This window comes from Quercus robur, chromosome 6, assembly GCF_932294415.1.
Source record: "Quercus robur chromosome 6, dhQueRobu3.1, whole genome shotgun sequence".
NCBI lineage: Eukaryota > Viridiplantae > Streptophyta > Magnoliopsida > Fagales > Fagaceae > Quercus > Quercus robur.
The window spans coordinates 53,014,242-53,041,544 of record NC_065539.1 but is presented as its reverse complement, the minus strand read 5'-3'; the positions used below and the strand labels follow the sequence as shown (position 1 = coordinate 53,041,544).

The window sequence follows — 27,303 nt, the reverse complement described above, 5'->3', positions numbered from 1 at the left end:
TTTATTCCTATGGTTATCCATGCAATTGTAGAGTGCTTTGGTTAATTAATTGGCTAATTACGTAAATTCCATTTTAATTGTGTTTAGACTAAAATTAATAAGTCCTAATTAAAATTTGGGGGGGGGGGGAGTGGGGTGGTTCTAAAATATTGGGTGGGTCAACTAGTTTTCTTTAAACTTGATCGAAATCATATATATATATATATATATATATATATATGGGGCAGAGGGAAAAGACTATGGTTTTTAAGTGGGATTGAATATTATTAAGGTCTCACCAATGCTTCTACACAAGTATTACAGGGGACATTGATATGAATGATGATTTACTTACATTGCATAATAAAAGCAGCAAATGGCTAATGCTATTTAGTACTACTTACCATTCAATATTCAATTTATGATAAATCATTGAATCATCGCAACATGTCTAAGTCTAACAATCAAGCAATATATAGTCATTCATAACATTAATTTGGTGTATATAAATTGAAAATTGTCTAACAATAACATCATGCTTTTAGCTTTGAAGATTGTCTCTTGTGAGAGCTTTTAATTTTATTGGTAATCACAAATTTATTTACACATAGGCACAAGCTTAAGTTCCTAATGATGATAGCTTAAGAAAATTGACAAAAACATAACTTATGTTGATGCAGATCATTTTTTCAGTTGATCCATGGATCAATCAATTATGAACAATGTTGATGATATTGGATATATCAAGAACTTGATTGAATGATTTGGTTAACAGGAAATTTTGCATATTTACATTAATTCCTCATAAAAAGAAAGTTAAATTTTGAATCTTCACCATGCGTAATCATAAAGTTTGTTACAATATGAGAATTACAAATCATTTTAATAACAAAGTCCTCAAACATGCTGATACAAATCATTTTAATAACTTTTCCTCAAAAAAAAAAAATCATTATAATAACTATTAAAATTGTTATCGTACACCTATCAAAAAAAATTTGTTATCCTACATTAAAATAATAAAAATTTCAGAGCAAAAAAAAATAATAATAATAATAGAATAATTGTCCATTCTCTAAAACCAAACCAAAAGAAAAGTTTTTTTGGTTGAAGGTTATCGGTACAAAACCGTAGGAAACCTTTAGCGAGGAAGCTTGATGCTACATCTAGCTAGACTAATCATTCTAATTGTGATCTATACACAAGTTCTCATATATAATATGTAACGACATAATAATTAATTCCAATTATAATGTTTGCAGTGGCATACATATATTGTTTTTGAACTTTGAAAAAATTTTAAAAAGATGAATTATATAGGCAGCAAAAGTGCAGATTTTACCCTGTAATCTATTAGAGTAGGTGAAAATTAGAAGCGTACAATGGACCGCACTAGTCTTCTTGTCTCTTGGCTGTGTGATATTTTCTCCTTATGAACGAGTCCAATAATCCTACATCAAGGAGGAAACCAACACAAAACAACTAACACAAATCACTGAACCAAAATTACCATAATCATTGTTTATTTTATAAAACTATGTTTTTTTTTTTTTTTTTAATGTTAAATGAGTAGCCTCAAGGAAGAAAGATAATGCAGCAATCAACAAAACTAGAGATAAAGAAAAAAGACAATAACATACAAGTAATCAAGAGAAAATATAGGAATTAATTATAATTCATTGACTTACAAAGTATTTTGAACCCTTCAAATTCCATCAACATTCCAAATCAGTTTCACTAGATTCCCGCCACTCAATAAACTCATCACTTCAATCCTTGTACCCACTTGACTTCGCACAATCAGAGTTATCATGGTTGTTAAATTCTGCAAGCCTTTCAATCCTTTTTGGGTGCGGCACATCATTGGAGCTTCCGTCTCCACTAGCTCCAACCCCATCATAATTATCACGGGTTCGCTTTTCTTGGTTGCCTTCTGCTACCACTACCGAATTGTCGAAATTATAACGGAGAACACCTAAGTCCCCATAAGGAATGATGCTGGTGTTGCTACTCTGAGCCATAGTTTGGTTGAGATCTTTTATGTCTTTCTTGTATACCATACGGAATCCGCATTCCTTCACCTCCAAGCCTGGACTAGCAACAATTTCAATACCAATTTGTTTGAATTCATTTGCTTCCCATTCCTTCAGTAATTTTACGTCCACCTCGTCATCCTTGTAACGTTGACGAAGCACATAAAGTAGCCAAATATGATCTGATAAAGCAACAAATGTGATCATGCTTGGTGCACAAGACATATATTTTCCGTTGACCATCAACCAACACTCAAGTACACCTTCCAGGTCAATTTGGTGATGTGGAAGTGAACAAAATACAACACAAACAGCAATTCCCATCCACTCGTCACACAAATAAGAAGATACTGTTATAGTCACTTTAGCCCCCATGCTTTGATGGCTAAACCACTTCGGAATTACACTTCCAGGAATAAGGATTTCATAATACCATTTATTGTCAAAATCTTGAAAGTCATGTCTATTGTCAAAATCTTGAAAGTCATGTCTATTGTCAAAAGAAAATCCCTGAAACATACAGAGAAGGTTGTTATAACTTATAACAAACACACACACACAGAAGAGAGAGAGAGAGAGAGAGAGAGAGAGAGAGAGAGAGAGACCTGAAGGTGCTTTCTTATCACTGCAAAAAACATGTCAATGACACCTTGATTGTTAGCCAATCTACTGCAATTTGAAAGAACAAGCTCTGCCTCACATAAATAATTAGGTTTCAGTAGATCTGGTACTGTTTCCAATGAGACACAACCATATCCCCTAATAGAAACAATATTTAATGGAATCTTTGGCAATGATTGAAGACTTGTGCAATTTGTCAAAAACATTTCTCTCAACTTACATAGTTGACCGATGCTTTCAGGAAGGCAAACAAAAGTATTTCCACTTAGGTCCATTGTTTCTAAACAATTTAAGCAACCAACATCATTGGGGATTGCCTTGAGATTGCAATCACTAAGATTCAATTCAGTCAATGAACACAAACCCAATAGAGAGGACAATCCCATAGGATCTGGACTTCTTGACATAAAATAAAAAGTGAGGAGCTCATACCATGAATTATTAGATGATGACAACCCCTTGCATCCATAGAAAGATAGCACTTTAAGATTTTTTAGGAGAACAATGGAAGAAGGCACATGTCTTATAGCAGTTTGGCCCAAATCAAGCTTCTCTATACTTTCTGCATTCCCCAAATTCTCTGGCAGTCTCCCCAATTTTGTGCATCCAAAAATATCCACATTTTTAAGAAATTTCAAATTAAAAATGGTGCTTGGTAGACACGTAAGACTTTTGCAATCTCTTATATTCAATAAAGCAAGGCCAGTCAAATACCCAATTGATGTGGGTAGTTTAGTAATAGCAGTTCCATCCAAGTAAAGCTCCAATACACATTGCATATTTTCTCTGAATTCTGGGATTTTTCTTACTTTTGAGCAACCAGAAAGAATAAGAATATTAAGAGACTCGATTTCAAACTTGTTCGGAAGAGTTTTTAGGTTTTTGCAGCCTTTTAAATTGAGAAGAGTAAGCTTTTTATGAACTCCAATTGATGGGTGCACCCCAGTTATATTTATACAATCTTCTAGGACCAATTGCTCAAGATTTGGAACTTTGGTGAAATCAGGGGTTTCTATAAGATTTGAAGACTGGTTCATTTGGATGATTTTCAACCTCTCAAAAGACTATTGAAAGGAAAAAAAAAATAAAAATAAAAGAGTTAGCTTCAACAAAACCTTACAGTTTAATGGAACTTAAATATAAATTTGTACAAGTGTACTTAAATTACCTTTGCTCCTTTCCAAAGTTGTTCAATGTAGCTATTGCACATGTGAAGTTCAATAAGCTCGTTTGATTGGAAATTTAATGGCAAAGACTTTGAAGGGTATCCACTCCAATCAATAAATCTTAAGCCATTAGGAAGATGTTTGGGTTCATGAAGAAGTTGAACATTATTAATTATGAGCAATTTAAGATGATGCATCTTTGAAAAAGATTCAGGATTCCAATCTGCCTCTTTCGATTCACGCAGCTTTAGGACTATGGCTTGAATTGCTTCTGTTCCCTAATAATCATGAACAAAAGGAATTAGAGAATTGCAAAATGTACGATCGCCAAAGCTACTCTAAGTTGAACTTTTTTAAAAATATGAGAGGGTATGTGCTCAAGTTTTCTAAATAACCTACCGTATTTTTTGTTAGAACATTGTTAATGTCCTCAAATGACCACAGACTACTACGCTTTCCAGGCTCTTCAGGGCTCTCTTCATAAACTATTTTCCTGCCCATTTCTTGTAGTAAATCATGCACACACACTTCAATGTCACTCATCTTTATGAGAGATTTGTCAACAAGATCCTCTAATCCAACATCCGGATAAAGGCCAAGATAATTTAGTTTTTCTACTACACTATCTTTGTCCTTATGATTAAAGAAACATGCAATATATAGAAATATTTTTTTCTCTGTTTCATGTAATCCATCATAACTTATTTTAAGTGCTTGCAGAATTTCATGTTCAGGAAATTCTGTTGGCCTACTTAATAGACTTTTCCATTGATTAATGCTTCTACCAAACAAAAAGGAACCCAAAATCTCAATAGCTAGAGGAAGACCTTTAGTATATTGTACAACATCTTTAGACAACTCCAGATAATCTTTGGGAGGATGGTCATTATGAAAAGCTTTCAAACTCAAAAGATGAAGAGCTTCATCATCATTCAATCCTTCAATTTCGTATATTTCATCTACTTCAAGAATATGTAGTAAGTGCTTATCCCTTGTTGTTATGATAACTCTACTACCTAAACCAAACCAATTATGCTTCCCAGCTAACTTTTTTAACTGGTCTAATTGATTTACATCATCAAGAACAAGAAGAATTCTTTTATCACGTAATCGATTCTTGATCACGTACACCCCATCATCAACATTTTGTATATTGATATTTTCATTTAAAATTTGACTAATAAGTTGTTCTTGTAATGAAACTAAACCATCTTTTTCACAAACCTCCCTAACATTAGCAAGAAAACAATAGCCTTCGTATTTCTTAGCAACCATACGAGAAACAACTCTAGCAAGAGTTGTTTTACCAATTCCCCCCATCCCCCAAACCCCTACAATGCGAATATCGTTAAACTCTATAGCCAAATATGACTCCAATTTTTTCACTCGAGATTCTATTCCTACAAGGTCTTCAATATCTTCTGAGAATGCACAACTCAATTTATGCCATAACTCTCCCACAATATTTTGGATAAATATTGACTCAGGCCTGCAATTGAGAGAGTATGACATTTGGTGAGCTTAAAACAGTTGAAATCCAAAGTTCTACTCTAGTAAAACCGGAAAAATTTAAATAAGTTTGCTCAAGACATAATTGAAAGAAATATGAAAATATAAATTAATTGGATCAAATCAAAATTGAAAGAACCATGAATGCGTGTATAGGTATGCCTAAGGTTCACAACAAGACTAAAGATAAGAAGCATATGTTTTGAATATTTAAAAGAAAGAAAAATAATTTCATATTTGATTACCTATCCTGTAAATGCCACCCTTTAAGATTGGCCACTTCTTTCAAAGTAGCTCTCCAGGTTTGCACCTTCTCTATGTGATCCTTGAAACGCTCCTCATGTGTAGCAAAGGCTTGGGCAAAACTTCCCGTTTGTTTACGCACATTAGATGGATCCACATCATAAAAAATTGGCCAAACTGTTGTTCCTATCTCTTTCATGCATTCAATGATTTTTGCAAGTTCATCCAAGCACCATGAAGAAGATGCATAGTTTCTTGAGATAATGACAATTGCAAACTTGGATTCTTCTATTGCTTTCAAGAGCTCTGGTGAAATGGATTTACCTCTCTCAAGTTTTTCCTCATCTCTAAAGGTGACAATGCCCTTCTGTATCAAGGCAGCATATAGATGGTCTGTAAAACCATTACGGGTATCCTCACCTCTAAAGCTGAGAAAGACATCATATTTCCATTGTGGGATTGAAGACGAAAATGATGAGGAAGATGAGTCTTTTTGAGTGCTTATGGAAGCCATCGAAAATATGCTGGCAAAAAATAAAATATATTAAAAAAATAAAAAAGAAGAAAAGAGAGGTTACATTCAGGAATGTACCAAGCTAACATACATTGCCAACACACAACACTAGCACATACCAAAACTCAGACCCCTATCATGTCCAAATCACAGAACTCACTGACCACTAGAGCCAGCCCACATAAACCAAGAACTCAAAACTCCCTCCCTCCCTTTCACCAACTCTCTACCCCATCATCTGTTTCCAAGGAATAATCGTAGCATGTCCTAATATATCTTGGAACCATAATTTATATAAAAAGTGCATTCCATTAAAATATAAAACTGAAGTAAAAAATTAGAAGAAAAATAAATTGGAGAAGAGGGAAAACAATTTGTTGTGGATATTTTATTTCAAGGGGAAATAAAAACATGGATGCGTGCAAGAAAAGTAATAACTTACAATTTGAAGAATTGTGGCAATTGTTTTCAACGTTCGGGAAAAGAAAAGAAAGGCAAGATTATCTTCTTAGTGGTCAGCTATAAAGTCCTATTTATATTGCATTTTGACAAACAATAAAGTTATATATATATATATATATATTTTTTTTTTTTGGAGATGAGTAAAGTTCTATTGATATTGCTTTATTCTCTCCTGATTTTTTTCCCTTTCTCCCGACACGCAAAACACTGGTGAGAAATCATCAGACTCACAGAGGTGTGCATAAACCGACCGACGCAACCGCACCAAAAAAGGAACCCACAGATGAAGCCGAACACCGCAAGCGGAGATCGGGACTTGCTCCGACGCTGGTGCGGCGAAGTCGTCGGAGACGAAATACAAAAACCAAACAAAAGCAAAACCGACCCGATCCCTTCTCTCACCAAACCCTAACCGCCGCCGCCATCGATCTCTTCTCTCTCCTCAAACTCGGATCTTCGATACCCAACACTCATAAGCTTCAATCTCAGCTAAGTTTTCTGTGTTTTGTGGGTTACTGGGTCTCAATTTGTGGGTGTAGATATTTGGATGTATGATTGTGGGTGTTAATCTGCTTTTTTTGGATTTCAGGGTGTCGATCTGTGGTTGTGGCTATCAATCTGTGGCTTAGTGGCTGTGGACGTCGATCTACCGATGCACCGCATCGAACCGAGTCCAGGAACCGCACCGCTGGAGGCCGGAGAACCGACCTCCGGCGGTGATGAGAGGAGCTGACGAAGGGAGAACCGACTCATAAAATAATTGAAAAACACAAAAACTCAATATAAATTTTCTGTTCCTCTCCTTTCCCCCTGCTTTCTGATCATTCAAATAAAATTATGCACAAATTAAATATAAAAACAAAAGCAGAGAATTCTGAATTCACACAAGCATTGCATAAGAGAAGAGAGAGGACCTTGAGGGTGCTGATGAGGTTGTCCAGGTCGAGTAGATGAAGAGGCTCAAAACGATTGGCCGCAAAAGAACTTTGTGTGTGCTCAGTTTGAAAAAATAGAAAATAATAGAGATCACAAAGTGTATGTTATAGAGAACTTGTGGACGGTAATGGTGACTCGCTTTAAATGTAGTGTGGGGTTCTGTTCGTGTTAGAGAGTTAAAGGAAAGTTCCAGTTTCCTGATTCACCCTCTTTAGTCCACTCGTTGCCGTTGGGACCGGATAATTGAACTCTCTTTGATTTTGATAGTTACTCCACTCCAAAAAAAATATCAAAATTATAATTTTATTATTATTATGCTTTTCACGATTTTTATAACTTTATCATAAAGTGTTTTTAGGGGGGAAAAAAATGATACTTTCTCCAATTTTTTTTTTAAAAAAGTAATGTTAGAAATATAAACTTTTTTATAAAAAAAAAAAATTTCAAACTGATATAATGAGTGATTATTGGTAAATAAAAAAGTAATGTTAAAAATTGATCTAGATAAAAATCAATAAGAAGCTGGTAACATCAATCATTTATAAAAATATTGTAAAATAGTTTGTATATGTAACATTATTCTTTTTTAATTCACAATTTTTTTTTTTTAAAAGAAAAATTAACGAATACCATAAGGATATTGATTTAAGAACTATTTTTAGAAATTTTGTATGAAAAAAGGAAAAAGAAACTGATTTTTTTTACCACTTTTTATATTTTCTATAAAAGTGATATTAATTTTTTTAAAATAATCCATCAATAAATGCCCTAAGGGCACTCCTTACCTAAACCCAACTTTGAAACCAATTAACTATATTTGGAAAAGGAATAAATACTCTCAATCGGTTACTTTATCAATTAAATCAATGGTATCTTTTAATTCTTGGAATATATCTTTATCCTAAGTCTAAAATACCCCCAGTTAATAACAAAATACTAAAAATGCCCCCTATCCAAACCGAGTAAAATAAAACTAGGGAATCTCCACCCAACCTAATTAAATTTAACTCAAGTAAATTAAACCCCATCCAAATTAAACCTCACATGGTAAAAAACAATTACACTGCCTATGGTAAATAGTTCAAATAAATTATTCAAATTCATCATCCTCTTAAAGGGGATTATCATGATAATAAAAAATCATGACAAAATTGCACTTAATATTATACAAATATAGGCACACTCAAATGCATAATCAATATTGTATTTTGATATAAATTCAATTATCACTTCAAAAATAACTAAGTATTAACTCAAACAAATATCAAATCAAAGCTATAAGAGGGGAGAAAGACTACTTGTAATGGGGAACTCAAAAATACAACACTAATGTGTATTAACCCAAATAGAGTTTTAAAAAATACAATGATTCTTCAACTTAAAGTAGACTTTCAAGGAAGAATATAAAATCAAAAGAAAAAGAATAATCACTTTTTCAAGAAAGAATAAAAGAGAAAATAACAAATTTATAGAAAATAAGATGAAAAGAAAAATAATAAAAATAAAAGATAGAGTGATAAATATCAAATTATCCAAGTCATGCTATTTAATAAAATAACATTATATTTCTTATATACTATCTTTATAACTCAATAAAATAACATCTATGAAATCAAAGAAAATAAAAATATAACAACTTAAAAATACAAAACTAAATCACATCAACCTAAAGTTGAGTTAAAAAATAAATAAAAAATTCATCAACTTAAAGTTGAGATGTAAGAAAAATATTGGAAAAAAAAATGAGCGAGAAAGAGAGAGAGAAATAATTTTTTGTGTGTGAGAAAACTATACATAGAATGAGAGAGAGAATTGCAAATTTATAGTAAAAGGACAAGAATAAGAAGAGGCAGAAATAAAATGAAGATAAAGGGATAGAGAAATGGTGACATTAAAGTAAATAGTAGTGGGAATATGAAAAAGTAAAAAGAAAGGGGAAAGTTGGAGAATGTGTAAAAATAAGTTGAAAAATTAGTAATGCGAAGATGATGAATTGAGAGAGAGAGAGAGAGAGAGATAAAAGATGATTGATTATAGAGAATGTGTGAAGTAGAAACCCAAAAAAAAATTGTGACATGGTAATAATATGACTTAACTGGAATATAGCAATAATAAATATTACACTTCAGCTTTTAAATGTATACTAGTTACTGGCCTGTGCTTCGCATGATTTTTTTATTCAATATTATAAGTTATAAATATTATAAGTAGACATGTTATGGGAAACAAAAACACTATTTATTTGAGAGAAAATTTATTATTATTATATATGAAAGTTTTTTGTTGTTATTTTACTTGGTCCTCTATTAATTGTGTCTAAATTTGATTAGAATGTTTTTTCCCTTTAAATACATAGTTTTTATGTGTGTGTATATAACTCCATTTGCATTAAGATAAATGATGTGGGAAGCTTTGTGGCTCTCCTTTTATAGCTAATTAAAAAATTAAATTTTTAAATACAACTCCTTCAGAATCAAGAGAAGGGAAGCTCATGAATTCCATGTCTCTCTCTCTCTCTTGGCTTCAAAATTTTGTTGAACTTTTCGGTGACTTTATATCTATGAAGAACATCAACAACAAAGTTAAAATAAACTATTTTATTTATCAAAGGAAATAGAAAATAACTTCAAAGTGGAAAAAAAAATTGTTAGAATGCGAAATGTAAAAGATTAAATAACCTAAAAAAGAATGAGAAGTTAACAAAGCCATACCTTTATCAAGATTTTTATGTTGCAATTGGAATTTGTAGTGTTATATGTTAATATATAGTCTAACTATGATTTATTAATAAAAACTAAGGTTTTTGGATTACAAAAAAAATATGATAGATTTTAATTTTTACAAAACCTAGCTTTTAGATCTTTTTTTCTCTTGATTTTTTAAGTTTTATATGTTTTGAGAGGAGAGAAATATAAAATGGTAGCAAAAATACAAATTTATCCATGTTTTTAACAAATGTGGGTAACTGAAGACAGACAGAGTTTACCTTAGGTGGGTAAAGTGTAAATTTTTAAACCACAAGTAGGTAAAGTATTTTTCAAGCAAACCACAGATGGACAAAGTGAAATTCCCCCTTTAAATATTTATCATTTTAAGCTAATTTTTAATAAATATTTTGTTTGTAATTTTTATCCCAAAACTAAGATTTTTATCCAAATAAAAAAAAAAATCCATACTTTTCAACCCAAAAATTAAGAAAAAAGATGGACATTTGAGTCCAAAACTTTTTTTTTTAAAGAATTTTTGGACCAAAATGGACTGAATGGACTGAGAAGGACCGAATCGACTGATGTGGACTGAATGGACCGAAACAGATGGAAAGGACCAGTGTGGACCGTATGAAACAAATGGACCGAAGTTGAACAAATGAACCATTTGGCCCATTTTGGCCCAATTCGGTTTGGTCCATTTTAGACTAATTACGCCTTAAATTGATTCTTTTTGTAAGTTGTCTTTTTCAATTTTTGCTCAAAATTTTTTTTTTCTCCCTCTCAATTTTGGGGTTAAAAAGTATGAAAATTTAGAGATATGAACCTTAAAAAGAATAATGCTAGAGATACAAAATATTTTACAAAAAAATTTACAAACTATAGTTATGGTGAGTAATTATTGGTAAATGAAAAAGTGATATTAATGGTGAATCTAGATGAAAACCAATAAAATGTTGTAAAATAGTTTGTGGCTATAGTATTACTCCCTTATAAAAGTAACAAAAATGATAAATATTCAAAATATTACCTTAAAATTCAAGTTTAAAAAATATAAGGATTATACTTCTATTTGGAAAGAAAAAAAATTCAAGTTTTAAAAATATAAGGATTATACTTATATTTAGGGAAAAAAAAAAAAAAAGCACATGAATAACTAAATAAGTCATGTGACTAAAAAGTACTTGTAAATGGTTTTATCAATGGTTAATGTAAATGGAATTTTCCTCCCTTTGAAGGTTATTTTTTCTCAAAACTCATTGGAATCAAAGGGGTTGTTTTAAGGTAGTGATGCCCTCAACTTTCACAACAAAGCTAGCCCCATACTAGAGTCTGGAAGGAACATGATACCAAATAATGGTCAGGGTCCCCATGAAGCTATTATAACATTTTTGCCAACCGAACAAAGCACAAAATTCTATGAGGAAAAATACATTTGATAGAGTTGCTGACATGCTCCCTAGACAGATGTCACTCAATCACAAATAGCAATCTTTAGCCAAGTCAATTTTCTTATGCTCGAAGCAAAGAAACATTAAGGTATGTCATTATCAGGGAAGTATCAAACTCCTCCAATGCTCAATACCTATGTTACATCATGTATCCCCTTTTTATTTTTCTATAGGAAATTTCTGCTTTCTATCTACCCTATAAGTTCAGATTCTCAAAGATTAGAGGTATAGAGCCAATTCTAGTGAAGGTGGAGTCAGAAACACGTTATGCTTTCTAGTTTCTTCTCAAAACAGGTGTCTAAAGACTCCAGCTTTGAAATCCTTGAAAGTTCTTAATAGCCCCTTGCCAAATAATAAAAGTCAGTCAGTCACCTACATAACCGAACTTCAAAAATTAATATTTTCTTCCTAAAGCTAAACTACAGAAGAAGATTCCAAGTCTCCAGGTCTAAACACAGACTTTTAAGCATGCCAAATGCCAAGTACCACGCGTTAGAAACCTGTTAGAAAGTAGGATAAGTTGTTGAGCCACATAACCCATCATTCATTTGTCTCTATCTTGATTGATTTCCCTACAAAAACCTATACATCTTTCCCCTTCTCCACCAAACTAATCAAAACTTAAGTCAGTTAAGTGCTACAAGATCACAGAAATCCACAGGCATTTCCAGCTTATATTTGAATTTGAGAGCATCCAATTCCAATGGCTTATACAAAAATGGAGATGGGTCTGGTCCTAGTCTTGGTGACTATGCTCTGGGCAGGAGCTTCGGCTCAATCGAGTTGTACAAATGTGATCATCAGTATGTCACCATGCCTTAACTACATTACTGGCAACACCTCAACCCCATCTTCAGGCTGCTGCTCACAGCTTGCTAGTGTAGTCCGCTCACAACCACAATGCTTGTGCCAAGTCCTTAATGGAGGTAGCTCCTCACTGGGGATCAACATCAACCAAACTCAGGCTCTAGCCTTGCCTGGTGCTTGTAATGTTCAGACCCCACCTCTCAGTAGCTGTAATGGTAAGAGCCCATATTTTAACTGTTAAAATTAGTAATTTACCCATCAAAACTGCTTGTTTAGCTTGTGGATGGATTTAAAATTTTCATAAACGAGCATCATTTTCATCTATGCTAACTTAACTTTTGAATATCGGCAGCTGCTTCACCATCCAACTCTCCTGCAGGATCACCAACATCTTCGGACTCAGGTACAAACTGCTTCATCATTTGTTCAATTGTGCAAAATTATCATGATCAGTCAAATTTTGACTTATACAAACCAAATTCTAGGTTCAAAAAGTTCAATCCTTGCAAAGAACCTTAAGAAATAAGTGACATTGAACAAGTTCTATTAAATTTGTACTCATCAATGAAACATCATTGGATTTATTTATTTTCTTTGTTCATTGGTGTTGATGTTCACTTGTGTAGGAAGTGGATCTAAAACCGTGCCATCAACAGAAGGTAGTACATCAGCTGGAAGTTCCATCAAGTTTTCGATTTCTCATCTCTTCTTCCTTATATGTGCTGCAACAATTGCTTCAACCTTCACAACGTACTGATCTTCTCATTTGTCAGCCTGCCTTTTGCAGCACCACATTCCTACCTATTCTTGATTAATGATGACTATTATTGTATTCTTCATTTATTATAAGAGTTCCCTTAGGTTGTGGGGTTGATGTATATTTATTTTTTGTGGCCTCTTTAGGGGTTGATATGACTTTGTATTACTGAGGAGACATCTTGATCTTGCTCTCTTCCCTTCTTAATAAACACGATTTCTGGGTTATATGTAAATTATGTTATAAAACACCTAACATATAAAGTATAAACAAAAACCAATTAAGTTATAAGACAATAAAACTGACCAAATCGAAAGGCAACGATTCCAGAAGTTCTTCATTGAAAATAGTCAAATAACATCTTTTCACAAATTATGTTGCAATCTATTACTGTTTCAAAAATATGTAGAGATTTACCACCAGGGCCGGCCCTAGGCTTAGGCCACTTAGGCAATCGCCTAGGACCCCCTACTAGAGAAAGGCTCCCAAATTTTGGGGCAAAAATTGAGATATATATATATATATATTTAATTTTTTTTTTTGGAAAATATAGGAAAAAAAATTAGTTTTACATTTTTCTTCTACTTTTAAAAAGTATCAAAGAATTGAGTGATGCTAGAGATATTACAATTTTAAATACATAAGGCTTACAAATATGTGTCACCAATTATAAGAAATAATTTAGATAGGAAAATATTATAAATACTATAAATTTTACTTTAAAACCTTTATACAAATTGATGTGACAATTAATATGATTTGTAGACATCAGCAACCTATTAAATGCATTTTTAAATTACTTAGTGATACATCTTTATAAGCATCATGTTGTAAAATTTATAATATCCCTAACATCTTTCATTTAAATATTTGTTTATTATCTTCTTGAAGTATCATTAATTACATTCATTGCTACAACATTTGTACATTTTTTTTTAGTAAAATTTGTTATAGTTTTAGCATTTCTTCAAAAAAAAAAAAAAAAAAAACATATTACAAGATAAAAAGAATGCATTTTTGTTATATAAAAAGGGAAATGCTAACGAGTGCCCTTAGGGTATTGGTTAACAATCCATTTTAGGAAAGTTTTGACATTATTTTTATGGGAAATGAAAAAAACTGTCAAAACATTAATTTTTTTTTTCCATAAAATATTTCTTTAATTGGATTGTTAACTAATGCCCTAAGGACACTCGTTAACATGACTCATATAAAAATTATGATATTGAAAACTAGTTAAATCTTATTTAATTAATAACAAAAATGCCCCATTTAAATATATCGCCTTAGGCCTCAAAACTTGTTGGACCGTTCCTTTCTACCACTTTTTGGATACTTAAGTTTGGGGAAATCGAGTTTTCCACGGTACTTGAGTTTATGGAACTAAACTCGAGTACTATAAAAAATTTTCAAAATTTTTCAGAGTATATTTTTTTAAAGAACTCAAGTTTTTGGAACTCAAGTTTTACGGCAAACTCGAGTTTCATAAATTCGAGTTTCAAAAAAGTGATACACCCCTACATATTTCCAAAACAGTAATAAATGACTAATTTTTTTTGCTAAATAGTGGTAGTGGGCCATTTTTGCCAAAAAAAAATCAACCGTAGTAATCTTTGGTATTTAAGCGTGCATTGTGTCGCTGGCTAAACAAAATTTACAGACATATCATAGTTCTTTATTTTCTACTATGTTCATATCAAAGTTCTTTTCAATATCTTAAAATGATTAGCAGCTGAGACAAACCTCTGAGGCTCTGACACTATATCAACGTTCCTTCAATGTATTAAAGTTTTTTTCTCTTGTTATTTTAAAGTATATCAAAGTTCCAGACGATGCTTTTCATGAGGTCGGGCGAAAGGCCGAATCTCCTTGGGACAACTGGGTCTTTCTCTTCTTTTTTTTTTTTTTTTAATCCCACCCTTGTGTGTACAACTTTAATTTAAACCTTGTGGAAACTATACTATACAAAGAATCGAAGATAGTCATTGAAATTCACACGCACTACAACGCTAGCGTTCTCAGAAATTCTAAGGGCTGTTTGGTACATAATTTTAAATATGTATTTTTATTTTTCATACAACATTACACGTATTTTTACATATTTTTTCATTTACATGTATTCTCAAAAAAATTTTAAACTTGTTGTTTAAACACGTATCAAATGAACCCTTAATTTTTCCTTTTCAACAGAGAGAGAGAGAGAGATCCGAGAGAGAAGAGAAAGATGAGCTCTGAGCAGGACGCTGGTACAAGCTACCAGCCATCAGTGCCAATGCTCTGCGCCAACAACTGTGGGTTCTTAGGCAGTCCGGCGACCATGAACCTTTGCTCCAAGTGCTACAGAGACTACCACATGAAAGAAGAACACACGGCTTCTGCTAAAGCCGCCTTGGAAAAAACTCTCAAACCACAACCTCAACCTCAATCAACTCAGCTCCCACAATCCGGTTTCTCAACGGAAGAGCTTCAAGCCTATGGGACCCTCTTCTTCATCTTCCAAACTACCTAAATAAAGAATCTATATATTCAAAATTATATTTAAATAAATAATATATATACACACTTGTGACAAAAGAAGGTAATTTTTTTAGTAAATAAAAGAAGAAGAAGAAACCTATGTGTTTTTCCTTTCAGTATTAGTGAAAGAAAAGCGGGTTTTAAAATTTTTTTTTTAAAAATGCTAGGATTTTTCCATGTTTCTCATATCCTTCTTCATGGAAGAATTCAGCTTAATTCTTTCAATACCAAATAATAAAGATGAGAAAACAAATGAAAACACTAACAAAAAACAAAAAAAGAATACCACAAGATGTTTGCCTAGAAATTACCAATGTGGAGTCCAATTCTAAAATTAAAATGTGTTCCCTAGATCCCAAATCATTTGAAATATCATACCTTCCCTACAATTCGGCTAGGTAGTCCATGATGATTCCAATTTTAAGAGAGAAACTTTTATCCACACTCCTTCAAAATTCTAATCTATCAGCTAATTCCGTGGAACACCTATGGCTATGTAGGAATCATAGATTTAGACAATCAATGATCTGAATAAACAGTTTATTAGGTATCAAACATCTATAGTTTGTAGTGGACTATATCGGCCTTGTTGTTGCAAATCTGGTGCGTCAATTGCCATCCCAGTCGTTTGTTTCTGCCATACTATGTGAGACTGTTAGATCTTTATTGCTCTGCAGGAACAAAGGCGGTGGCCATCCTTACTGTTGCGTTCACTTGCTACAGCTTTGGTTTTACAGTCACCTAAGGCATTTCTTTGTTTGATAGTCAAACACGACTCTTTCTGCGAGACTGGGTGGGGTGACTTTGGTAATCAAGCTTCCCTTCTCTGGTGATGGGAAATGATGGGTCGATTATTTGTTTGGTCTTGAGCTGAATGAGAGCCACTAGGGACCCATGTTTCATTCCTCGTCTCGAGGCTGCCGGGCCATCCTAATCTTCCCTTCGTGATCATGCTACTGAGGCCGAAGTCCGCTCAGAAGATACTTTGATGAAGCTCCGAAGGCAATTGAGGGGGCAAAAGCAGAGCGGGATGCCTTGAGAGCTGAGGTTGAGCGTCTTCGTATTTGAGGCGAAGAACGTCAGAGGGGGCATCATGCTGAAGTTCAGGAGCTTCTAGCCTAGAATGCAAGGAGAGAGAGTGAAAGTGAAATGATGATGCAGGAGTGCCCGACTCTAAGAGGAAAGATTGGTTTCCTTGAGGATGAGCTTTATCAGCCTCGTGGGATTTCCGGGTGCTGATTCTTGATTTCCCTGTTTCACCTTTCAAATTTAGTTAGAAATGCTTTTGTAGGTGTCTTAGCAGTCTTTTGCTTTCCTAATTTAATATGCATTTTCATGTAAGAAAAGAATGATTTGAAGGCAATTTATGAGTATGGAGTATTTTTAGAAGAATTGGTTTCATTTATACGAGTAAAGTCTTTTATTCTTAAATAAGAGATTTAAGGTTCAATCACTGCAAACATAAAAAAATCAATTGATGTTATATAAACTATTAATTCTTCTTATCATTATTCAATGTGAGACTACACATATACTAGAGAATTATTTAAAAAGTCTATATATCAAGATCTATGGCAGTGCAGAATGGGAGGTGGAGTCGTGTGTTCTGTGTATACTTTGATAAATCGTGTTTGTTTAATATTTCCTAATATTATTGTAAATCTTACCATTTGGACTTTGGAACGTAGTAGAGATCATAAGTCCATACCTTGCTATCACCAATTATGATAACTTCAGGCTTCTCCGAACACAATTTTTTCATAATTTTTACATCCATGATTGTTGATCATGATTGTTCAATCCTTACAAAGAACCTTAAGAAATAAGTGACATTGAACAAGTTCTATTAAATTTATACTCATCAATGAAACATAATTGGATTTATTTATTTTCTTTGTTCATTGGTGTTGATGTTCACTTGTGTAGGAAGTGGATCTAAAACCGTGCCATCAACAGAAGGTAGTACATCAGCTGGAAGTTCCATCAAGTTGTCGATTTCTCATCTCTTCTTCCTTATATGTGCTGCAACAGTTGCTTCAACCTTCACAACGTACTGATCTTCTCATTTGTCAGCCTGCCTTCTGCAGCACCACATTCCTACTTGATTTATGATGATTATTATTGTATTCTTCATTTATTATAGGGTTCCCTTAGGTTGTGGGGTTCATTTATATTTATTTTTTGTGGCCTCTTTTAGGGGTTAATATGGATTTTTATTACTGAGGAGACATCTTGTTTTTTTCCCTTCTTAATAAAGATGATTTCTAGGTTATATGTAATACAACACCTAACATATAAACCAATACCAATCAAGCAATAAGATAATGACCAAAACAGAAGGCAATGATTCTAGAAGTTCTTCATTGAAAAAAATCAACCTTAGCAATTTTTAGTATTTAAGTGTGCAATGCCACTAGAAAACGAAATTTATGTACAGATCAAAGTTCTTTTTTTCCTACTGTATTCATATCAAAGACAATTACCTCCGCATTAATAAACTCTCCCTAACTAATGTCAATCACGTTAAATGTTGAATGACTGGCCTGAACAGTAAAAGCACCCTTAAAAATCTATCTTCATGATCAAGAAATGGTAGGAGGAGGTGCTGATGGGACAAGTATCCCCCTAAATCTTTCTAAGAGCAAGACAACTAGAGGAGGAGGAAGATGGCTATAAAGGAAGAGGATGACAATAGGAGAATGGATCCAGAAAAATTAGAGGAAGAACAAGAGAGAGAAAGTGAGAAGAGTCTTAACTTGTATTTCCCCCTTCAAACTCCTTTATGCACCTCGGGAAACCATTTTTCATTTATACAAGATCTTAATTCAATTATTCTCAACTTCAACCACCTATTTGATCTTTCCATTGTGGAATTCTACCTCCCATTTTTAAGAAATCAATTGTGTTGATCTTAAACCAAGTTTAGTTCTTTAGTTTTGTGTTTTTTACCCCCACAATATCATACAATTATTTTGAGTGTGTTTGATTGGTATTATTCCTTTACGAGGTAGTACATATTCTTCAAATTATGTTATACTTTTTAAGTTTTTAAAAAATTATTCAAATTCTTCATCCTCTTAAAGAAGATTATCATGATAATAAAAAATCATAACAAAATTGCACTTAATATCTCACAAATATAGGCACACTCAAATGCATAATCAATATTGTATTTTGATATAAATTCAATCATCACTTCGAAAATAACTAAGTAGCAACTCAAAGAAAAATCAAATCAAAGCTATAAGAGGGGAGAGAGGCTGCTTTTGATGGGGAACTCAAAAATACAACATCAATACGTATTAACTCAAAATAGAGTTTTAAAAAACACAATTATTCATCAATTAAAATCAAGAGAGAAAGAATATGAGAGAAGAAAAATAGAAAAAAAATAAAAGATATAGTAATAAACACCAAATTAAGTCATACTATGTAATAAAATAACTTTATATTTTTTATATACTATCTTTATAATTCAATAAGATAACATCTATGAAATCAAAGAAAAGAAAAAATATAACAACTTAAAAATACAAAACTAAATCACATCAACCTATAATAGAGTTATAAAAAACAGGAAAATTCATCAACTTAAAGTAGAGATACAAGAAAAATAATAAAATCCACCAAAAAATGTGAGAGAGAGAGAGAGAGAGAGAGAGAGCGAGAGAGAGAGAGAGAAAGAGAGTTGCAAATTTATAGTAAAATGATAGGAATAATAAGAACCAAAAATAGAAGAAAGATAAAAGGATTGAGGAAGAGTGATATTAAGGTAAATAATAGTAAGGATATGAAAAGGTAAAAGGGAGGGGAAAAGTTGGAGAATGTGTAAAAGTAAGTTTGGAAAGTAATGAAGGGATAATGATGAGTTGAGAGGGAGAAAAGATGATTGATTATGTTTCAGGCCAATGTTTTTCTTTATTTTGACACATTGGGTGTTATTTTTGGTTTGCATCTTCTTTTCATTTTTCCCTTTACTCAATTGCTTTTGTTCCTATGGTTATCCATGCAATTGTAGAGTGCTTTGGTTAATTAATTGGCTAATTACGTAAATTCCATTTTAATTGTGTTTAGACTAAAATTAATAAGTCCTAATTAAAATTTGGGGGGGGGGGGGGGAGGGGGGTGGTTCTAAAATATTGGGTGGGTCAACTAGTTTTCTTTAAACTTGATCGAAATCATATATATATATATATATATATATATGTATGGGGCAGAGGGAAAAGACTATGGTTTTTAAGTGGGATTGAATATTATTAAGGTCTCACCAATGCTTCTACACAAGTATTACAGGGGACATTGATGTGAATGATGATTTACTTACATTGCAAAATAAAAGCAACACATGGCTAATGCTATTCAGTACTACTTACCATTCAATATTCAACTTATGATAAATCATTGAATCATCGCAACATGTCTAAGTCTAACAATCAAGCAATATATAGTCATTCATAACATTATTTTGGTGAATATAAATTGAAAATTGTCTAACAATAACAGCATGCTTTTAGCTTTGAAGATTGTCTCTTGTGAGAGCTTTTAATTTTGTTGGTTATCACACATTTATTTACACATAGGTACAAGCTTAAGTTCCTAATGATGATAGCTTAAGAAAATTGACAAAAACATAACTTATGTTGATGCAGATCATTTTTTCAGTTGATCCATGGATCAATCAATTATGAACAATGTTGATGATATTGGATATATCAAGAACTTGATTGAATGATTTGGTCAATGAGGGAATTTTGCATATTTACATTAATTCCTCATAAAAAGAAAGTTAAATTTTGAACCTTCACTATGCGTAATCTTAAAGTTTGTTACATTATGAGAATTACAAATCATTTTAATAACAAAGTCCTCAAACATGCTGATACAAATCATTTTAATAACTTTTCCTCAAAAAAAAAAAAAATCATTTTAAGAACTATTAAAATTGTATCCTACACCTATCAAAAAAAAATTTGTTATCCTACATTAAAATAATAAAAATTTCAGAGCAAAAAAAAAAAAAAAAAAAAAAAAACAATAATAGAATAATTGTCCATTCTCTTAAACCAAACCAAAGGAAATGTTTTTTTGGTTGAAGGTTATCAGTACAACCGTAGGAAACCTTTAGCGATGAAGCTTGATGCTACATCTAGCTAGACTAATCATTCTAATTGTGATCTATACACGAGTTCTCATATATAATATGTAACAACATAATAATTAATTCCGATTATGATGTTTGCAGTGGCACACATATTGTTTTCAAGCTTTGAAAATTTTTTAAAAAGATGAATTATATAGGCAGCAAAAGTGAAGATTTTACCCTGTAATCTATTAGAGTAGGCGAAAATTAGAAGCATACAATGGACCGCACTAGTCTTCTTGTCTCTTGGCTGTGTGATAGCTTCTCCTTATGAACAAGTCCAATAATCCTACATCAAGGAGGAAACCAACAACAAACAACTAACACAAATCACTTAACCAAAATTACCATAATCATTGTTTATTTTATAAAACTATTTATATATATATATATATATATATTAAACAAGTAGCCTCAAGGAAGAAAGATAATGCCGCAATCAACAAAACTAGAGATAAAGAAAAAAGACAATGACATACAAGTAATCAAGAGAAAATATAGGAATTAATTATAATTCATTGACTTACAAAGTATTTTGAACCCTTCAAATTCCATCAACATTCCAATTCAGTTTCACTAGATTCCCGCCACTCACTAAACTCATCACTTCAATCCTTGTACTCACTTGACTTCACACAATCAGAGTTACCAGGGTTGTTAAATTCTGCAAGCCTTTCAATCCTTTTTGGGTGTGGCACATCATTGGAGCTTCCGTCTCCACTAGCTCCAACCCCATCATAATCATCACGGGTTCGCTTTTCTTTGTTGCCTTCCGCTACCACTACCGAATTGTCGAAATTATAATAGAGAACACCTAAGTCCTCGTAAGGAATGATGCTGGTGTTGCTGCTCTGAACCATAGTTTGGTTGAGATCTTCTATGTCTTTCTTGTATACCATACGAAACCCGCATTCCTTCACCTCCAAGCCTGGACTGGCAACAATTTCAATACCAATCTGTTTGAATTCATTTGCTTCCCATTCCTTCAGTAATTTTACGTCCACCTCGTCATCCTTGTAGCGTTGACGAAGCACATAAAGTAGCCAAATATGATCTGATAAAGCAACAAATGTGATCATGCTTGGTGCACAAGACATATATTTTCCATTGACCATCAACCAACACTCAAGTACACCTTCCAGGTCAATTTGGTGATGTGGAAGTGAACAAAATACAACGCAAACAGCAATTCCCATCCACTCGTCACACAAATAAGAAGATACTGTTATAGTCACTTTAGCCCCCATGCTTTGATGGCTAAACCACTTTGGAATTACACTTCCAGGAATAAGGATTTCATAATACCATTTATTGTCAAAATCTTGAAAGTCATATCTATTGTCAAAATCTTGAAAGTCATGTCTATTGTCAAAAGAAAGTCCCTGAAACATACAAAGAAGGTTGTTATAACAGACACACACACACAGAAGAGAGAGAGAGAGACCTGAAGGTGCTTTCTTATCACTGCAAAAAACATGTCAATGACACCTTGATTGTTAGCCAGTCTACTGCAATTTGAAAGAACAAGCTCTGCCTCACATAAATAATTAGGTTTCAGTAGATCTGGTACCGTTTCCAATGAGCTACAACCATATCCCTTAATAGAAACAATATTTAACGGAATCTTTGGCAACGATCGAAGACTTGTGCAATTCGTCAAAAACATTTCTCTCAACTTACACAGTTGATCGATGCTTTCAGGAAGGCAAACAAAACTATTTCCAGTTAGGTCCATCATTTCTAAACAATTTAAGCAACCAATATCATTGGGGATTGCCTTGAGATTGCAGTCACTAAGATTCAATTCAGTCAAAGAACACAAACCCAATATAGAGGACAATCCCATAGGATCTGGACTTCTTGGCATAAAATAAAAAGTGAGGAGCTCATACCATGAATTATTAGATGATGACAACCCCTTGCATCCATAGAAAGATAGCACTTTAAGATTTTTTAGCAGACCAATGGAAGAAGGCACATGTCTTATAGCAGTTTGGCCCAAATCAAGCTTCTCTATACTTTCTGCATTCCCCAAATTCTCTGGCAGTCTCCCCAATTTTGTGCATCCAAAAATATCCACATTTTTAAGAAATTTCAAATTAAAAATGGTGCTTGGTAGACACGTAAGACTTTTGCAATCTCTTATATTCAATAAAGCAAGGCCAGTCAAATACCCAATTGATGTGGGTAGTTTAGTAATAGCAGTTCCATCCAAGTAAAGCTCCAATACACATTGCATATTTTCTCTGAATTCTGGGATTTTTCTTACTTTTGAGCAACCAGAAAGAATAAGAATATTAAGAGACTCGATTTCAAACTTGTTCGGAAGAGATTTTAGGTTTTTGCAGCCTTTTAAATTGAGAAGAGTAAGCTTTTTATGAACTCCAATTGATGGGTGCACCCCAGTTATATTTATACAATCTTCTAGGACCAATTGCTCAAGATTTGGAACTTTGGTGAAATCAGGGGTTTCTATAAGATTTGAAGACTGGTTCATTTGGATGATTTTCAACCTCTCAAAAGACTATTGAAAGCAAAAAAAAAAAAAAAAAAAAAAAAAAAAAAAAAACAAACAAACAAACAGTTAACTTCAACAAAACCTTACAGTTTAATGGAACTTAAAAATAAATTTGTACAAGTATACTTAAATTACCTTTGCACCTTTCCAAAGTTGCTTAATGTAGCTACTGCACATGTGAAGTTCAATAAGCTCGTTTGATTGGAAATTTAATGGCAAAGACTTTGAAGGGTATCCACTCCAATCAATAAATCTTAAGCCATTAGGAAGATGTTTAGGTTCATGGAGAAGTTGAACATTATTAATTATGAGCAATTTAAGATGATGCATCTTTGAAAAAAATTCAGGATTCCAATATGCCTATTTCGATTCACACAGATTTAGGACTATGGCTTGAATTGCTTCTGTTCCCTAATAATCATGAACAAAAGGGATTAGAGAATTGCAAAATGTATGATTGCCAAAGCTACTCTAAATTGAACTTTTTTTAAAATATGATAGGGTATGTGCTCAAGTTTTCTAAATAACCACTTACCGTATTTTTTGTTAGAACATTGTTAATGTCCTCAAATGACCACAGACAGCTACGCTTTCCAGGCTCTTCAGGGCTCTCTTCATGAACTATTTTCCTGCCCATTTCTTGTATTAAATCATGCATACACACTTCAATGTCACTCATCTTTATGAGAGATTTGTCAACAAAAACCTCTAATCCAACATCAGGGTAAAGGCCAAGATAATTTAGTTTTTCTACTACACTATCTTTGTCCTTATGATTAAAGAAACATGCAATATATAGAAATATTTTTTTCTCTATTTCATGTAGTCCATCATAACTTATTTTAAGTGCTTGCAGAATTTCTCGTTCTGGAAATTCTATAGGCCTACTTAATGTACTTTTCCATTGATTAATGGTTCTACCAAACAAAAAGGAACCCAAAATCTCAATAGCTAGAGGAAGACCTTTAGTATATTGTACAACATCTTTTGACAACTTCAGATAATCTTTGGGAGGATGGTCATTATGAAAAGCTTTCAAACTCAAAAGATGAAGAGCTTCATCATCATTCAATCCTTCAATCTCGTATATTTCATCTACTTCAAGAATATGTAGTAAATGCTTATCCCTTGTCGTTATGATAACTCTACTACCTAAACCAAACCAATTATGCTTCCCAGCTAACTTTTTTAACTGGTCTAATTGATTTACATCATCAAGAACAAGAAGAATTCTTTTATCACGTAATCGATTCTTGATCACGAACACCCCATCATCAACATTTTGTATATTGATATTTTCATTTAAAATTTGACTAATAAGTTGTTCTTGTAATGGAACTAAACCATCTTTTTCACAAACCTCCCTAACATTATCAAGAAAACAATAGCCTTCATATTTCTTAGCAACCATACGAGAAACAACTCTAGCAAGAGTTGTTTTACCAATTCCCCCCATCCCCCAAACCCCTACAATGCGAATATCGTTAAACTCTATAGCCAAATATGACTGCAATTTCTTCACTCGAGATTCTATTCCTACAAGGTCTTCAATATCTTCTGAGAATGCACAACTCAATTTATGCCATAACTCTCCCACAATATTTTGGATAAATTTTGACTCAGGCCTGCAATTGAGAGAGTATGACATTTGGTGAGCTTAAAACAGTTGAAATCCAAAGTTCTACTCTAGTAAAACCGGAAAATTTTAAATAACTTAGCTCAAGACATAATTGAAAGAAATATGAAAATATAAATTAATTGGATCAAATCAAAATTGAAAGAACCATGAATGCATATATAGGTATGCCTAAGGTTCACAACAAGACTAAAGACAAGAAGCGTATGTTTTGAATATTTAAAAGAAAGAAAATTTTCACTTTTGATTACCTATCCTGTAAATGCCAACCTTTAAGATTGGCCACTTCTTTCAAAGTAGCTCTCCAGGTTTGCACCTTTTCTATGTGATCCTTGAAATGCTCCTCATGTGTAGCAAAGGCTTGGGCAAAACTTCCGGTTTGTTTACGCACATTAGATGGATCCACATCATAAAAAATTGGCCAAACTGTTGTTCCTATCTCTTTCATGCATTCAATGATTTTTGAAAGTTCATCCAAGCACCATGAAGAAGATGCATAGTTTCTTGAGAGAATGACAATTGCAAACTTGGATTCTTCTATTGCTTTCAAGAGCTCTGGTGAAATGGATTTACCTCTCTCAAGTTTTTCCTCATCTCTAAAGGTGACAATGCCCTTCTGTATCAAGGCAGCATATAGATGGTCCGTAAAACCATTGCGGGTATCCTCACCTCTAAAACTAAGAAAGACATCATATTTCCATTGTAAGGTTGAAGATGAAAATGATGAGGAAGATGATTCTTTTTGAGTGCTTATGGAAGCCATCAAAAATATGCTGGCAAAAAATAAAATATATTAAAAAAAAAAAAAAAGAAGAAGAAGAAAGAAAGAGAGGTTACATTCAGGAATGTACCAAGCTAACATACATTGCCAACACACAACACTAGCACATACCAAAACTCAGACCCCTATCATGTCCAAATCACAGAACTCACTGACCACTAGAGCCAGCCCACACCAAGCTGAAGCCCACATAAACCCAGAATTCAAAACTCCCTCCCTCCCTTTCACCGACTCTCAACCCCATCATCTGTTTCCAAGGAATAATCGTAGCATGTCCTAATATATCTTGGAACCACAATTTATATAAAAAGTGCATTCCATTAAAATATAAAACTGAAGTAAAAAATTAGAAGAAAAATAAATTGGAAAAGAGGGAAAACAATTTGTTGTGGATACTTTATTTCAAGGTGAAATAAAAACATGGATGCGTGCAAGAAAAGTAATAACTTACAATTTGAAGAATTGTAGCAATTGGTTTCAACGTTCGGGAAAAGAAAAGAAAGGCAAGATTATCTTCTTGGTGGCAAGCTATAAAGTCCTATTTATATTGCATTTTGACAAACTATAAGGTTTTTTTTTTTTTTTTTTGGAGATGAGTAAAATTCTCCTGTTTTTCCCCCCTTTCTCCCAACACGCAAAACACTGGTGAGAAATCATCAGACTCACAGAGGTGTGCATAAACCGACCGACGCAACCGCGCCAAAAAAGGAACCGACAGATGAAGCCGAACACCGCAAGCGGAGATCGGAACTTGCTCCGACGCTGGTGCGGTGAAGTCTTCGGAGACGAAATACAAAAACCAAAGCAAAACCGAACCGAACCGATCCCTTTTCTCACCAAACCCTAACCGCCGCGGCCATCGATCTCTTCTCTCTCCTCAAACTCGGATCTTCGATATCCAACACTCATAAGCTTCAATCTCAGCTATGTTTTCTGTGTTTTGTGGGTTTTGATCTTTGTGGGTTACTGGGTCTCAATTTGTGGGTGTAGATATTTGGATGTATGATTGTGGGTGTTGATCTGCTTTTTTTGGCTTTCAGGATGTCGATCTGTGGTTATGGGCATAAATCTGTGGCTTAGTGGCTGTGGACGTCTATCTACCGATGCACCGCATCGAACCGAGTCCAGGAACCGCACCGCTAATGGCCGGAGAACCGACCTCCGGCGGTGATGAGCGGAGCTGACGAAGGGAGAACCGACTTATAAAATAATTGAAAAACGTAAAACTCAATAAATAAATTTTCTCTTCCTCTCCTTTCCCCCTACTTTCTGATCATTCAAATAAAACTATACACAAATTTAATATAAAAACAAAAGCAGAGAATTCTGAATTCACACAAGCATTGCATAAGAGAAGAGAAAGGACCTTGAGGGTGCTGATGAGGTTGTCCAGGTCGAGTAGATGAAGAGGCTCAAACGATGGCGAAAATGGGTAATTACCCATAAAGATGAAACTATTCAGTTAGTTGGCCCGGTTCTGAAAGAAATTGGGAAACTAGCAACTCGAGCCTCAGAGGCTCGATTT

The 27,303-nt window shown here is 33.3% G+C and overlaps 3 protein-coding genes across 14 annotated transcripts in view; 1 reads left to right on the top strand and 2 right to left on the bottom strand.

Annotated features, from left to right (window-relative positions):
* Window positions 1–988: 988 nt before the first annotated feature.
* LOC126689459 (disease resistance protein RUN1-like) lies at window positions 989–27,193 on the bottom strand. 2 transcript variants are annotated; one of them, XM_050384653.1, is made up of 7 exons: window positions 27,145–27,193; window positions 5,554–6,075; window positions 4,199–5,288; window positions 3,802–4,077; window positions 2,618–3,697; window positions 1,668–2,522; window positions 989–1,430 (listed from the first exon to the last, which is right to left on the bottom strand). In XM_050384653.1, the coding sequence occupies exons 2-6, from the start codon at window positions 6,063–6,065 to the stop codon at window positions 1,749–1,751; spliced, it is 3,732 nt and encodes a 1,243-aa protein (XP_050240610.1). In that variant the 5' UTR covers window positions 6,066–6,075; window positions 27,145–27,193; the 3' UTR covers window positions 989–1,430; window positions 1,668–1,748. The 2 variants fall into 2 exon arrangements, with proteins under 2 accessions (XP_050240610.1, XP_050240609.1); XM_050384652.1 differs by lacking the exon at window positions 27,145–27,193 and adding an exon at window positions 7,442–7,650.
* The window catches only part of LOC126689465 (non-specific lipid transfer protein GPI-anchored 5-like), a 90,800-nt gene continuing 75,483 nt past the window's right edge, over window positions 11,987–27,303 (top strand). For 2 of the 7 annotated variants that reach the window (XM_050384667.1, XM_050384665.1), the window contains exon 1: window positions 11,987–12,548. In XM_050384667.1, the coding sequence (XP_050240624.1) occupies window positions 12,326–12,548 (223 nt within the window). In that variant the 5' untranslated portion in view covers window positions 11,987–12,325. Of the gene's footprint in view, window positions 12,645–12,781; window positions 12,833–13,055; window positions 13,422–17,629; window positions 17,811–27,303 lie in introns of those variants that run through there. The other 5 variants (XM_050384671.1, XM_050384670.1, XM_050384669.1 and 2 more) reach the window with 5 other exon arrangements.
* LOC126689460 (TMV resistance protein N-like) overlaps window positions 15,360–27,303 on the bottom strand; it is a 97,925-nt gene continuing 85,981 nt past the window's right edge. For 2 of the 5 annotated variants that reach the window (XM_050384658.1, XM_050384654.1), the window contains 4 exons: window positions 22,288–22,394; window positions 21,371–22,225; window positions 21,024–21,132; window positions 15,939–16,954 (listed from right to left, as the gene is read on the bottom strand). In XM_050384658.1, coding sequence (XP_050240615.1) covers window positions 21,452–22,225; window positions 22,288–22,394 — 881 coding nt within the window. In that variant the 3' untranslated portion in view covers window positions 15,939–16,954; window positions 21,024–21,132; window positions 21,371–21,451. Of the gene's footprint in view, window positions 15,692–15,938; window positions 16,955–21,023; window positions 21,133–21,370; window positions 22,226–22,287; window positions 22,395–27,303 lie in introns of those variants that run through there. The other 3 variants (XM_050384655.1, XM_050384656.1, XM_050384657.1) reach the window with 3 other exon arrangements.

Excerpts from the sequence above, each read along its gene's own strand:
- LOC126689459 (XM_050384653.1), bottom strand. The coding sequence starts at position 6,065 with ATGGCTTCCATAAGCACTCAAAAAGACTCATCTTCCTCATCATTTTCG. Across the intron at positions 3,698-3,801 it reads AACTTTGGAAAGGAGCAAAG|TCTTTTGAGAGGTTGAAAAT; the intron begins GTAATTTAAGTA and ends TCCTTTCAATAG. Across the intron at positions 2,523-2,617 it reads TGATAAGAAAGCACCTTCAG|GGATTTTCTTTTGACAATAG; the intron begins GTCTCTCTCTCT and ends TGTATGTTTCAG.